The sequence below is a fragment of the Euphorbia lathyris genome, chromosome 7 (genome assembly GCF_963576675.1).
Source record: "Euphorbia lathyris chromosome 7, ddEupLath1.1, whole genome shotgun sequence".
NCBI lineage: Eukaryota > Viridiplantae > Streptophyta > Magnoliopsida > Malpighiales > Euphorbiaceae > Euphorbia > Euphorbia lathyris.
In genome coordinates, this window is record NC_088916.1 from 73,074,030 (window position 1) to 73,090,050 (window position 16,021).

Consider the following 16,021-nt stretch of genomic DNA (forward strand, 5'->3'; position numbering starts at 1 on the left):
AGTTAACGACAATTAACGAGTGCTTTAATCGTACCATTTCACAAATATTAAAACATGATACCTTATCCTTATTGTTTAAGTGTGAATTATTCAATTTTATATAGATTTCACCAATAATTTAAGACAGAATTTGGATAATTGGATGATTATGATTGAAGTGATTAAGTAATAATAAAAACCATAATAGTAAAAGCAAAAAAGTCTTGATCAATCATCCTCTACTCTATTAAAGTTACCATTTTCAGATTGAGCTATAAATATACTTCCATTCCATATAACTCAGAAACTTGAACAGAAAATCATAAACATGGCTTCAGACCAAACATCTGAACTTGAGCAGATTGATGAAGCAAATGAAATTAGGCGAAGAGAGAGAGGAAATTGGGTTGTAAATGCTCCTGATCCGCCAGGAGCATTGCAGGAGTTAATTTCTTCAGTAAAAGAAGTTGTTTTCCCACATCGAAAATCAACTTCTGAGCAAACTAAACCCAGAAGAGTTGCTATGTCTATGCTTCATGGCTTATTTCCGATCTTAAGATGGGGAAGGAATTACAGGCTTTCTATGTTCAAGAATGATTTCTTGGCAGGTTTAACACTTGCTAGCCTTAGTATCCCTCAGGTACAAAATAAAATAAAATTTGGATTACTTGTCTTTTTTGTTTTTTGATTGACCCTCTGCGAACCCAGATTTAGGAAGAAAAAATGAAAAATTAGATTAACGACGGTTATTTCCGTCGTAAATGTAATTTTCCGTCGGTAATGTACATTTGTTATAGGATGTAGTATTAGCGACGAAATTGGCCGGAGACATCTCTAATTTTTAAGGCATAATACTCATTTGGCTCCCTAAACTAGGACTTCAAAGTCAATCAGGATCTTAAACTATCAAAATCATCAATCAGCTTCCTAAACTAATAAAAAATTATCAATTGAGTCCTCATTCTAAACAAAAATCATCAATTGAGGCCTCATCAAAAATCATTCCGTTAAACAGTTTCAGACCCTCTTCCACAAATACATGTTGAACCAACACAGAAATTATTACTGTCTATATCAAACAAACACAGCTTCTGATTTTAGGATAAGATGAAGATTCGATTAATGATTTCTGCTTAATTCAAAGATCTGATTGATGATTTTAATTATTTAGGATCTTAATTGACATTGAAGCTATGATTTTAATGTAATGCCAATTTTTAAACATTTTCATCCGTACTCTCCAAGAGTTTTATTCTAGTTGCGCCACTGGGAAAAACTATTCCAATAATGATGGGATAAATTACACTTATGGTTCAACTTCAAAATCAAGGGTAAATTACACCCATGGTTACTGAATTTTATAAATTTTCACAGTATAACCACTGAACTTTAAAATATAACATAAAAGTCATTGAACTTTATACTTTTGTTATACATGTGGCCACTCAACGTCTCAAAATAAAAAAATTCCAAGAATTAATGGTATTGTAAACAATTTTAATTCTTGAAAAATTTCGTTTTGAGGTTATTTAAGTGTTGTCTGGTTAGGAGATAGTGGATTTTTTTAGAGTGAAAACTCCAAAAATTGTGATTTTGGAAGACTAAAAACGTGATTTCATGATAAATGTCGTTCTGAACAACTTTAATTATTGAATATTTTCATTTTGAGGTCGTTAAGAGTCATTTTGAGGAGTTAGTTAAAGTTTAATGGTCACGAGTGTAACACAGTATAAAATTCAGTAGTTTTTATGTTATTTTTAAAGTTCATTGCCCATATCGTGAAAATAATTAAAGTCCAGTGGTCATGGATGTAATTTACCCTCAAATCAAACCTAAAGTAACTTTGGCTCTGTTCTTTATGATAAAAAAAAACTGAACTGAATTGAACTGAATTATACTGAAACTGAAATAATAATATAATCCTTTAAAAATAGCAATAATTAAAATAAAAATTTGATAAAATTAATAATAGTTTTAATAATAGTGATAACAATAATAATGAAAAAAAATAATTATAATTATAATAAGTAATGATAAATTACTGAACTAAACTGATTACTGAACTGAACTGATTGATATTGAAATCCAGTAATAAACATCAGGACCTTTGTTATTTATTAGGATAAAAGTTTTTAATCTTTTAACACTTCATTATTATAGAGCTGATAGAAATAATATTTTAAATAATTTAAATTTTTCAACATTTTATTTTGAGTTTTTAGATATTAATGACTATTTAGAAAGAAAAAGGTTCACAAATGGTGATATGGAAAATTGAAACCATAGATTCCCTGAGAAATACTGTTATAAACAATTTCAAATTTTTTTTTTTACTTTTTTCGTTTTGAAATTGGTAACTGCATTTAATTCTTAGACATGTTTTTTTGTGTGCAGAGCATTGGATATGCAAATTTAGCAAAACTTGATCCTCAGTACGGACTATGTAAGTCCATGTATTTTTGTTAATTTTGGAGACTATGATGCACGAAAACTGTTCGTCATAAGTATTTTCGTATTTTGTGTCCGTTTTTGTTTCCCTTCCCGATAACTAAAGTTTGGTATTGTTTTGTTTGGAAATCAGACACGAGTGTTGTTCCTCCGTTGATTTACGCAGTAATGGGGAGTTCAAGAGACATAGCAATTGGGCCAGTAGCTGTTGTGTCAATGCTGCTTTCCTCCATGATTCAGACCTTGCAAGATCCTGCTACTGACCCTGTTGCTTACAGAAATTTGGTTTTTACCGTTACCTTCTTCTCCGGAATATTCCAAGCTTTATTCGGATTGTTTAGGTACTTCTTTCACAAGAAAAACTGAATTTTGTTTCAAGTATCAACTCAATTTCACCCACGGTTATTCAAGCCATGTAGGGGGTAGGGAGGTTGAGATTGAGCACTCACTGTTCATCGAAAACCTGGTGAAAATTGTAGGGAGCTTTTATTTTTTCTACTAAAGTCAAATCATAGTAGGACACTCCAAACACCTCTTATCAGTAAATCTTTGATCTGTCACTCACTGATTAATTTATAAAAAAATTCTATTGACTAACTCATTGTTTGTCAGATTTTTCATGATATTTCTACTACGTATCCACCTCACTGTTTGTCTAAATGAAAATAGATTGAACCATGTGGCTAAAAAAATATGATGAGTTAGAAGTTTTGGTAAAGAATTTTTGGGGGGTAAACTTATAAGTTTGAGCCACTTTTTTTGACTAGTGAAACCTCTAATAATGGTGTTTGGTGAAAAAAGTTTTAAAAAAGCTTATTGGGTACCAAAAGCTAGTTTTAGGAGTTTTTTCAATTATCTTCTTGCTTCATCTTTTTTTAATGACATTTTTACCTCTAATTACTACTCTTTAATCCCAAATAAAGGCTTTACCATATCCTTATTTGTCTTTTACACAAACAACTGTTAGTAATCAATTAAGTCAATTGAAGGATATTTCCGGTTGGTGGTTTTGTAAATATGACCATTATGCCATAATAGTTAGATTTATAGAAAACACAAACCAAAAAGATGACATTAAAAGTTCTATTTACCAACTCATTGTAACCGGTGACGAATTTAGGGCGTTTGAGCACCAACTAGTTCCAAAAAACTCCATGGATATTATGTACGTGCAAAAACACCAAAAATGAATATCAATTGGGCACTCGTAAATAACGAGAAAACGTTCTAAACACCTCATGTTAGATTATAGTGAATTTTGAATCCGTCACCAATTGTGACATCGAAGTTTAATGATTAAGAAAATGATGAACAGGTTGGGATTTCTGATAGACTTTCTATCACATGCTGCTGTAGTTGGATTCATGGGAGGTGCAGCCATTGTTATTGGTCTTCAGCAGCTAAAAGGACTGCTTGGAATAACTCATTTCACTACTAAAACAGATGTTGTCTCTGTTTTGCATTCTGTTTTCACATCCATTCACCATCCTGTGAGTCTTTTCGTCACTAGTGTTTCATGTGGGTTTCCGTTTTTTTTTGTTTCTATTACCGTTTTCTAACTATATCTTTATAGAAATAACATTTCTGGCATCGGTTTCCATTTCCATATTAGTTTATGTTTCTATTTCTGTTTCCGTTTCTATGCAACATAGCTGTGAACTGATATATTTCCCTTTTATTGTTTTATGACAGTGGAACCCATTAAATTTCGTTTTGGGCTGTTCATTCTTCATCTTTCTCCTTTTCGCCAGGTTTATTGTAAGTCATTTTATTATATTAAATTTTAATTTAATATTCCCTCCGTTTCACCATCCCTCTTTCTAGAGAATTTTTTTTGTTTTATAATACATGTCATTTTGATTCAATCCATGCATATTAATTGATTTTCACCAAATATACCCTCATTTAAGTTGCTTTTTTACTTTGAGAATAGATAAAAGTTAATTAATGGATGCAATTAATACAAGGTAACAAAGTTTTTAAGTTAAAATTAATTATTGTGCCTTAACCTTAAAAGACATGTATTGTGGAACAGATAGAGTACAATATTTCTTAGTTATTTTAATAAATTTGGTGATTGAATTCATTCAGGGGAGGAAAAACAAGAAGATGTTCTGGTTTCCAGCCATAGCACCACTTGTATCAGTAATAATATCTACTTTGATTGTGTACTTAACAAAAGCTGATAAACATGGTGTCAACATTGTCAAACACATCAAAGGTGGATTAGATCCTATTTCAATCTCTGATTTACAATTCAAAACTCCACATCTTGGACAATTAGCCAAAATTGGCTTAATTACTGCCATTATTGCTCTTACTGTAAGTTTTCTAAATTCATCTTTTAACTTTGTTCGGAGACTGCCTAAATTATACACGTGTACAACCTTCAATTTTGTACTCTGTATAACCTTTTGGTAACTTCAGCCGGTAACGATGACAAGTTAACACGGCACGTCAGCAATTTTGATTTTTAGGGAGGTCGAAGTTACCAAAAGTTTTTTGTGTGCAAAATTGAAAATTATACACCAAAATCTGAAAAATGACAAAGTTGTATACAATTTACCCCTGCCTGATATATATTGTTTGTTGTTGCAGGAAGCCATTGCTGTTGGAAGGTCATTTGCTTCAATAAAAGGGTACCATCTTGATGGCAACAAAGAAATGGTAGCCATGGGTTTCATGAATATTGCTGGATCTTTCACTTCATGTTATGTTGCTACAGGTCAATCCATTGCGATTTCAATTGGAGTCCGTACTTTAATTTCAGTCTAAACGTTTATCAAACAATGGAATTAAAGGTTTTAGTAATAGAAATTGACATTTCAGATGTTGGTGTTGATAACCTCTTTACATATAGTCTCCAACATATGTTGTTGGTCGAAGTATGATGTGGCGCGTCTAGGTGTAGAGGACTTAATTGCACCATTTGATAAACGATTGAGATCGAAATTGTACTGTTTTTTTTAGTATGATGAGGCCAAATTAGTTCTTTTTCCCTGATAAACTTGAAGCTATTTTGATACCTTATCTTGCAGTATTTTAATATAATGAATCAAGTGGTGGATGGAGGAGAGTGCATGGGTTCGTTGCACTCATCGAAACCCGCTATAGAAAGAGTAGTTAAGCGATTTCACCTGATAAAAGGGTCTAGGTGTTGCAAGAGAGAGGAGTGTGTATGGGTTTCGTTGCACTAATCGAAATCCACTCTGAAAAGGGTGGTTCTACGCTCCGCCTGAGAAGTGGATTTGAAGTGTTGCAAATTGTAATTGCTTTCTCAGATCCTCTTAACTGGTTCCATCAATGCCTATAACCCAATCTAGGTTAGGGCAACGATGCTTTTTTTTTATTGTGCCTTAGGATGTGTCACGTGGCAACCACGTTTCTGCCATATCAACAGTAAAAAGTTAGACAACGTGTCCAACGCCATGCTTAGTTGACATATAGTCAGCTAATAAGACTTGGTTCAGCAGTAAGAAAGTGACTCTTATGATATTCCATCTAAGTTCAATTCATGCTGTCATTATTGGGGTCCATACAAGTGGAACGATTTGTAAGTCTTTTTCAATAGTCTATATCTACCTTAAGGGTTTCCTTGACCCTCGTCTAGAGAATTACCCCTCCTCCCCTTAAACTTTTTTTAACCAAAGACATATAGTAGACTATCTTGTGCCACATTGAGATCCTAGTGAGTTTTTATACCCAAATTAAGCGGAATGACTATGTAAAGATAGGCAATTTCCTCGAAACAAAATGAAAATTTAGTAACCTTTACAAAAACAGATTTCAAACTTCAATAATTATCAATACAATTTACTCGTATCTCCCCCAAATGATGTCGCATTTACCTTGAATTTTGAATTTTAACTCATTTTAGTGTTACATTTACAGGTTCATTTTCAAGGACGGCAGTGAATTTCAGTGCAGGATGCGAAACAGTAATATCGAATATAGTAATGGCAATTACAGTGTTATTGTCACTGGAATTATTCACAAGACTTCTGTATTATACTCCAATGGCTATTCTAGCTTCAATCATACTCTCTGCTCTTCCTGGACTTATCAACATACATGAAGCTTACCATATTTGGAAGATTGATAAACTTGACTTCCTTGCGTGCATTGGTGCTTTCTTCGGCGTCTTATTTGCATCTATTGAGATCGGTCTTCTAGCTGCGGTAATTTCACTTACTATCTACTCATTTCACTTATGCAGAAAGAACAGATTTAGAAATAATTATAATTTTATTATTTTTATTAATAAATTAATATATAAAAATACGAGAGAATATAACAATACAACAACAATAACAACAAAGCCTTGTGAGAAAATGACTTTGATTTATTGTGGGGGATTGTGAGAAAATGGCTTTAATTTGTGTGGGTATATTTGTAATTTGTGACTTTGCTAAGCTCTTTTCCTATCCCATATGGGAAACTTATCAAAGTTTCCAAGGGTATATAAAGGCGTGGGCTTTATAAGCCTTTAAGTTGTGTTTAGTGGGTTTTGGTAAATATACCACACGCGCACTCGCTTGTTTGTTTTACTCCTTTGAAGTTTTCTTCAACAAATTATTTGGTCAAAAACGATTCCTAATTTTCTAATTGCACCTCGGTCTGCCGTAATCGCTTTCAAGGCAGTGGCTCTCGCCACGACACAGTTCGATTTCTGTTTCAATTTGCGATTAGTTTTTCTGTAACCCTAATCTTTTCCAACAAACCTTAGTCTCGAAATGATTTGGGGTCAACTAACATGAACCATCATATAAAACCGTGAAATCAAGTATTCGTGTCGGTGACATAAATTCTCTCCCTCCACTCCGTCCTATCCACTGCCATATTTTCCTCAATCCTCAATAAACTCATATCACTCTCGATCACTCTCGATCACTCTCTTCCAAGTTTGCTTAGGTCTTCCCCTACCCCTCACCATTACATCCCTTTATCACTCTCCAGTCCTCCTAACCGGCGCATCAAGCGTTCTTCGTTTTACATGGTCAAACCACCTTAGTCGGTTTTCGTTCATTTTAACCCCTACTTTTGTCCTAATTATTTCATTATCCTTTCACATCCATCTCTACATACGCATCTCCGATCATTTCGTATTGTTTTCGAGTTAGCACATCAATCCTAACTCAACCCAAAAATTTACATGTCAACTTAAAAATGACACATTACATATTAAGCTAAACTCAAACATTAAAATTTCATGTCGTGTGTACTTCTACCACCTCTACTCTTAATGAATGAATTTTAGATCTGTCGTTGTGCCCAAGTCTTCCCCGGAGTCTCCTAGATTTATTTGTATGTCTATTCAAAGTCATTGTTAACATTATATGGTATTTATGTTTAAGATGATGTTGACGTTTAACCAAATTTAGGTGTCTAAGATTTTAATTTTCCACATATAAGTCCCAATTGATGAGTGTGATTTCTTAGTCATTCCACATGTTGTCGAAGTTGATATATGAGGGAAGACTTTTCTAGGAGCAGTTGACTTCATTTATGCCAAAATGGATGGATGTTATATGGCATTTTCTCACCACCCATTAATGGGACCGTTACATATATTTGTCTAACAAAATTATTTGATGTAGGATGAATATATCTTGGGCCCAATCTTTCAGAAAATATCTTCACTGATTGACTCATTTAAAAATATAATATTAAGATAAGTTGTCATTTATATATATGAGTAATTTTACTTTTAACGTCTAAAATAATATCATTTTATTTATTTATCATTTTATTTTTAAAGTTGGCTATCAAGAGCAATTTTATACAAGTTGGATCAATTTCAGATAGGCTTAAAGTATTATTTGACCCTTCACCTATCTAAAATTTTATCATTTGGTCCATGATCTATTGTATGAATACTCAACAGAATCATTATCTCATTGATAAGTAACGATATTTTGACACTTGAACTTGAAACATGATATTTCTTAAAGTTTTTTTTGCCACATTATGCGGAAATATTTAATTAGATTAAAAAAATAGAAAAAGAAAAAACAAATCCTAAACTACTATCTATCCAGTTCAAGTGTTATAATATCGTTACTTATCAATGAGATAACGATTCAGTTAAATTTGAATACAAATTGGGTGAAATTTTATCAATTGGGATAGATCATGGATCAAATGTGATCAAATAATTAGGGGCCAAATGATAAAATTTTGGATAGATCATGGGCCAAATAGTGTTTTAAGCCTTTCAGATATTATTATAAAACACTTATATTTTGTTCCTTATTCTGCACATATTGCACGTAAGTTGATTCTAGAAAAAAGATTTCATATTTTTTATAATTTAATAATAGAATTGAAGATTAATATTTTTAAATTGAGTGAAATATTTGAATTTTTTTTATCTAATTCGTACAAAATACAGTGTATTTTTTTAGTTTCTTTTAAAAAAAATCATGTTTAATCATTTGTTTGTAATCTGTTACTAATGAGTCATAAAGTAACGCACATGTGAAGTGTAGATGACAAGATTCATAACCGAGAAAACAATTTGATGAATAATTCCAATTGACCCAACTTGTCAACACTAGGAGTAAAATTGTGTTTGACTGTCAATGTTAATGATAAAATTACATCATTTTAGACGTTGAGAGTAAAATTGCTCCTAGATGTATTTTTTACTTTCTATCCCAAAAATATTTTATTAGTTTTCTGAAATAATTGTTTATATGACATGATTAATTTATATTACCACTTTTTACCAAGTTCAAGTTAGGTTACTTTATATCATAATTATAACACGATAATCCGTTTTAACATTGTAATACAGGTAAGCATCTCGTTTGGAAAGATAGTGTTAAACTCGATTAGACCCGGTATCGAAGAGGTTGGAAGAATTCCAAGAACAGATATATATGGTGACATAAATCAATATCCAATGGCTATTAAATCTCCGGGCATCTTATCTGTCCGAATTAACTCTTCCTTCTTCTGTTTTGCTAATGCTAATTTTATTAGACAAAGGTCAGATTAATTTACCATTTTTTTATTTAATTCTCATTTACTTCTTTAATTTTAAATTTAAATGATTAAATCTCAATTATTTATCTATGTATAACAGTCCAATTAATGTTGTATATTTTAGGATAATGAGATGGGTGACAGAAACTGATGAAGAAGAAGAAGAAGAAGAAGAGGGTGAAATTAAAGAAAACAGAAAAGAAAGGATTCAAGTTGTAATTCTTGACATGTCCTGTAAGTATTTATTCAAGAATTAATTAAGAGTCAAAATGACTATGTAAGTCCTGAAATTGGTAAAAAGTTACAAATTATTTCAAAAGTAATTAGTTTTAATATAGGCCTAATACACATATAACCCCTTGAACTTGTCCAAATGTTGCAACTGCTCCCCAAACTTTCAATTGTAACAGCTTACCTCTCACACTTGTCTAATTGTAAAACATAACCCCTCAAACTTGTCCAATTATAAATATAACCCAAAATTGCTGACATAGACTGCAACTGAAGAAACACGTGAAATACAAAAGCTACAACACTCGTAGAGTGTGATAATCAGATCTTTGGCGTGATACGAATCCGGGGAAACATTTTTACGATTACTTCAAGTACGGGTAAAAAAATTCCCAATTTGGGGTTATGTTTTACAGTTGAATAAATTTAAGGGGTAAATTGTTACAATTGAAAGTTGGAGAGGACAGTTGTAATATTTGGACAAGTTCAGGGGTTATTTGTGTATTAGGCCTTTAATATATAATTAAACATTCATCAATTTGAATTAATTTATTAAATGAATTTTTATTGTTTATTGTTGCAGGTGTGACAAACGTTGACACAGCAGGAATTATTGCACTAGAAGAGCTGCACAAGCAGATGTTGTTACATGAAACAGAAGTAAGAAAATGCATACTTTTATTTAAGATATACAGTAAAATCTCTATAAATTAATAACATTGGGATCGTGAAATTTTATTAATTTATAGAGATATTAATTTATCGACTATAAAATTAGTGATCTGGCCCAAGTCGGGACCAATAGAAATTATTATTTTAAAGAGGTTATTAATTTATCGAGTATTAATTTATGAAGGTTTTACTATAAGACTCACTTTTACGTCCAAAACTAATAAAGGAATAAAAAATAATTCACGTCACTTCGAGGATAAGATATAAAAAATACATCTTTTATTGTCAACGAAAATCAATTTTACTCCGAATATTATAAATGTGCAATTAAGAGCTAATATTCACAAGCTAAGTTAATTTCAAATATCATCGAAGAATCTAAATATTTTATTTTTATGTTTTACATGAGCTGGTTAAGAAAGGAACGGTTTTGCAATTTTACGATTTTAAAAGATACTTGGAGATTAAATATCTTTCAGTTCGATAAAATATTTAGATTTTTTTTTCAAAAAAAAAAAAGATAGATTTTTTTCCTATTCTGCAAAATTAGAAAAGTTACTATATCTTTATTGAATTTAATATAGACAGTTGCGTTCACATGGACTTTAATGACCACGTAAATTTGGTCATTCATCGTTAGATCTAGGCGGATTAAATATAAGCTTTAGGATATTTTGAGTCTCCACCTTAGGATTTTAATCCGTCTAGATCTAACGGTAAATGACTAAATTTACATAGTCATCAGGATCCATGTGAACGCAACTGTTAATATAGAACACAACAAAATTACTAATCTTGCTTAAACTGGAGTTAGAATCTTAGAATATTAATTTGCAATTTTGTATATAAAAAGTTTTAAGCTAGGCCGGGTCTGGGCCTGAATTTTGAGATAAATTTCAAGCTTAACCAACTCTGTATTTAGGTTTAAGCGGGCTTAGATGGATCCGGGTCTATTAGGAAATACATATGTCCAACACTAATCTTGAAAAGGCAGGCCAATAAGCTTTTAAACGTGTCTATTGACAAGTGATAATATGACATTTAGGTAACTGAAGAGAGATGTCAACAACTACCTGAAGTTTTTTATTTGGAATAGGATACCTATTATAATGTAACTAGTTTTTGGCTCGTGCGATGCACGGATTCATCTTAACATATAAATATTAACAAAAATATAATTTAATAATTACAATTAATGATATAAAGGTGCTATATAAATTAAATATTATTATTTTATTTTCACATTTACTTTGAATAATCTTTTTATAGATAAATATAATAATATAATTAAAATTAATATATTATATTTTTATCAGTAAAAAAAGGAGGAAGTGACACCTCAGCTCCATCGTTACTGTTTTATATTATATATAGATATGCAGAGAATTAGAGAGATTTTAGAGATTAATTTAAATTATGTAGAACTCTTAGATATAGTACAACAACAACAAAGCCTTAGTCCCGAAATAATTCGGGGTCGGCTAACATGAACCATCATATAAAACTGTGAAATCAAGTCGTGTCAGCGACACAAATTCGCTCCCTCCACTTCGTCATATCCACTACCATATTTTCCTCAATTCCCAGTAAACTCATATCACTCTCGACCACCCTCCTCCAAGTTTGCTTAGGTCTTCCCCTACCCCTCATAACTACATCCCTTTGTCACTCTTCGATCTTCCTAACCGGCGCATCAAACGCTCTACGTCTCACATGGCCAAACCACCTTAGTCGGTTTTCTCTCATTTTATTCTCAATAGATGTAACCCCTACTTTTGTCCTAATTATTTCATTACTCACCCGATCCTTTCTCATATGACCACACATCCATCTCAACATACGCATCTCTGCCACCGACATCTTATGGATGTGACAGTGTTTCACTGCCCAACACTCCGTACCATATAACAATGCTGGTCGGATTGCCGTGCGGTAGAATTTTCCCTTCAATCTATTAGGCATGCCAGGGTCACAAAGGAAACCCGTAGCACTCTTCCACTTCGACCAACCAGATTTAATCCTATGAGCAATATCTCCATCTACTTCTCCATCCGTTTGGATAATAGACCCTAAATACCGAAAGCAATTCGATGCCTGAACAACTCTCCCATCTAGGGTGATTGTCCCTGCCTCCCTACTCCTATGACCGCTAAACTTATACTCCAAATATTCTGTCTTACTTCGGCTCAACTTAAAGCCTCTAGATTCTAGAGTTTGTCTCCATAGTTCCAACTTCCTCTCCACTCTTTCTTTCATCTCATCAACCAACACAATATCATCTGCAAACAACATGCACCATGGTATACCATCTTGAAGTGAACTTGTTAGTTCATCCATAACAATGGCAAAAAGAAATGGACTTAGTGCGGAACCTTGATGCACTCCAATCGTAATAGGGAACTCTTCAGTCTTCCCAACACTAGTACGTACACTCGTGCATGCTCCCTCATACATGTCCTTTATGATGTCAATATATTTACGCGAAATGCCTTTCCTTATCAAGGCCCACCAAAGTACTTCCATTGGTACCTTATCATATGCTTTCTCCAAGTCAATGAAAACCATATGCAAGTCTTTCTTCTTATTTCAATAGTGCTCCATTAATTGTCTCATTAGATGGATGGCTTCCATAGTTGATCTTCCCGGCATAAACCAAACTAGTTTTCCGAGATCTTCACCGTCCTCCTTAGCCTTTGTTAGATCACTTGCTCCCAAAGTTTCATAGTGTGACTCATTAATTTGATTCCTCGATAGTTGGCACAATCTTGGACATCGCCTTTGTTCTTATACAAAGGGATTAAGATACTTTTCCTCTATTCTAATGGCATCTTATTGTTTCTCCAAATTTTGTTGAAGAACGTCGTCAACCATTCGATTCCTCTCTCTCCCAAACATCTCCAAATCTCAATAGTGATGCCATCAGGTCCTACTGCTTTCTTCAACCTCATCTTATTTAATGTCATTTTGACTTCACCCTTTTTAATTCTCCGCAGGCATTCATGATTTATCATATCGTGAGGGATACTTATATCTCCAACATCTTGTCTACGATCTCCATTAAATAAGTCATCAAAATAGAACCTCCATCGTTCCTTGATATCCTTATCTCCAACTAGGACTTTCTGGTCCACATCCTTCACACATTTAACTTTTCCTAAATCTCGCGTCTTCCTATCTCTCATCCGAGCAATTCTATATATGTCTTTTTCCCCTTCTTTCATATCCAATCTTGTATACAGATCCCGATTCACCTTTGCTCTAGCATCTCGTATGACCTTCTTTACTTCCCTTTTAGCCTCTTTGTATTTTTCGTAGTTCTCATCACTCTTACATTTCCCCAATATTTTATAGGATTCTCTCTTACTCTTTACTTCTTGTCGTACTTCTTCTGTCCACCAAGATGTGTCCTTACCCGGTGGCATGCTACCTTTAGATTCCCCTAGAACTTCCTTCGCTACTTCCCTTATACTATGCTCCATCTTAGTCCATATCGAATCTATATCTAAATCCACATTACAAGTCCAAATATCTTTTTTGGTCATCTCATCCACAAATTTTTGTTGATTCTCCCCTTGCAATTTCCACCACTTAATCTTAGTCTCCACTTGTGGTGTTCGTTTTCTTATACATTTCCTACTTCGAAAATCAAGCACCACTACTCTATGTTGGGTTGTCGTACTCTCACCAGGGATCACCTTACAATCAATATAACTCTTTCTCCAAGAACTCCTTACTAAGAAAAAGTCAATTTGGCTCACATTACCGCCACTCCGATAAGTCACTAAGTGGGATGTTCTCTTCATAAACCATGTGTTCATGATACTCAAGTCATAGGCTGATGCGAATTCCAAAATATCATTTCCTGCTTCATTCTTATCTCCAAAACCATACCTTCTATGAACACTCTCAAACTCATCTCGCCTAGAACCCACGTGTCCATTGAGATCACCCTCCAGTACCATCTTTTCATCCCTAGGAACCTGTTGCACCACTTCCTCTAAGTCCTCCCAAAAAGCTTGTCTTATAGAGACATTTAATCCTATTTGTGGCGTATATGCACTGATGACATACACAACCTCATCCCCTATCACTAGCTTAATACTCATAATTCTATCGCTCTTCCTAGACACCGCTACTACATCATCAATATACTCTCGATCAATAAGAATACCTACTCCATTTCTACCCTTATCCTTTCCTGAGTACTAAAGCTTATAACCCCAAGGAGCTATCTCTCTAACCTTGGCTCAAACCCACTTGGTTTCTTGTATGCACATTATATTTATTCTCCTCCTCTTTATAACATCTACAATTTCAACTAATCTTCTTGTCAAAGAACCTATGTTCCATGTCCCAAAGTGTAGCCTATTACCCCTACCCCTACCCCTACCCCTACCCCTACCCCTACCATTACCGTGGACTAGCTTATTTACCCGCAACCCTTGCATATTTGACACCACCCCCGGGTCTTGGGGTGGCGCCCCGCTTCGGGGCGACGATCTAGCAACCCTTGCACATTTATCACTACACCCGGGTCTAGGAAGTGCAGCGCGTCGCTGAGTAGGGAACGCCCCCACAATATTTATATTGTGGTTCATGTCATAAGATGTGGCTAAGTTTTACGTTGGCCGCCACAATCCTACTGCAACCCTCCTCCTTTGTCCGGGCTTGGGACCGACTGTAAAGGTCACCATGTGACCCTCACAGGCGGAGTTAACTCTTAGATATAGTACGGATAAAATAATATTTTTTATAGATAAATATAATAATATAATTAAAATTAATATATTGTATATTATATTATATTTTTTATCAGTAAAAAATAAGGAAGTGACACCTCGGCTCCATTGTTACTGTTTTATATTATATATAGATATGCACAGAATTAGAGAGATTTTAGGGATTAATTTAAATTCTGTAGAACTCTTAGATATAGTACGGGTAAAATAATCTTTTTATAGATAAATATAATAATATAATTAAAATTAATATATTGTATATTATATTATAGTTTTTTATCAGTAAAAAATGAGGAAGTGACATCTCAGTTCCATCGTTACTGTTTTATATTATATATAGAAGATATGCACAGAATTAGAGAGATTTTAGGGATTAATTTAAATTCTATAGAACTCTTAGATATAGTACGGATAATCTTTTTATAGGTAAATATAATAATATAATTAAAACTAATATGTTGTATATTATATTATATTTTTTATCAGTAAAAAAGAGGAAGAAACAGCTCAGCTCCATTGTTACTGTTTTATATTGCAGTTGATTGTAGCTAGCCCAAGATGGGAAGTGATGCACAAGCTAAAATTGTCAAAATTCCTAGATAAAATTGGAAGAGGAAGAGTATTTCTCACTGTAGCAGAAGCTGTAGCTGCAAGAATGAGTATAGAATATGTTAAAGATAATGTATAGTGCTTGTATCAAATCTGAATGCTCTATATATAATAATGATAAAACTCCGTTTTGCCGGAAAATATTGTGCAAGGTGTTTCGATATTTGTTTGTTTAGGAAAATAAAGAGTAAATTACACTCATGGTCACTAAACTTTATCCATTTAATATTGTGACCATTGAAGTTAAATTCTTAACGGTATGACCACTAAACTTCACACTTTTTAACACTGGTGGTCATTCAACACCTCAAAACGACCATTGACGGTCTAAAAATAAAAAAAATTCGAAGAGTAAA

General features: G+C 33.2%; 1 protein-coding gene across 1 annotated transcript; it reads left to right on the forward strand.

Annotated features, from left to right (window-relative positions):
• Positions 1-250: 250 nt before the first annotated feature.
• Positions 251-15,806, forward strand: LOC136235618 (low affinity sulfate transporter 3). The gene is made up of 12 exons (XM_066025426.1): positions 251-619; positions 2,374-2,422; positions 2,561-2,768; positions 3,743-3,917; positions 4,120-4,185; positions 4,519-4,749; positions 5,026-5,152; positions 6,319-6,605; positions 9,224-9,417; positions 9,539-9,648; positions 10,229-10,305; positions 15,595-15,806. Exons 1-12 carry the CDS (start codon positions 308-310, stop codon positions 15,742-15,744), a joined length of 1,986 nt encoding a protein of 661 aa, XP_065881498.1. The 5' UTR covers positions 251-307; the 3' UTR covers positions 15,745-15,806.
• The last annotated feature ends 215 nt before the right edge of the window (positions 15,807-16,021 follow it).

Coding starts and splice junctions, on each gene's coding strand:
- LOC136235618 (XM_066025426.1), top strand. CDS start 308: ATGGCTTCAGACCAAACATCTGAACTTGAGCAGATTGATGAAGCAAAT. Junction 5,153..6,318: donor TTCATGTTATGTTGCTACAG/GTCAATCCATTG, acceptor TTACATTTACAG/GTTCATTTTCAAGGACGGCA. Junction 9,649..10,228: donor TGTAATTCTTGACATGTCCT/GTAAGTATTTAT, acceptor TTATTGTTGCAG/GTGTGACAAACGTTGACACA.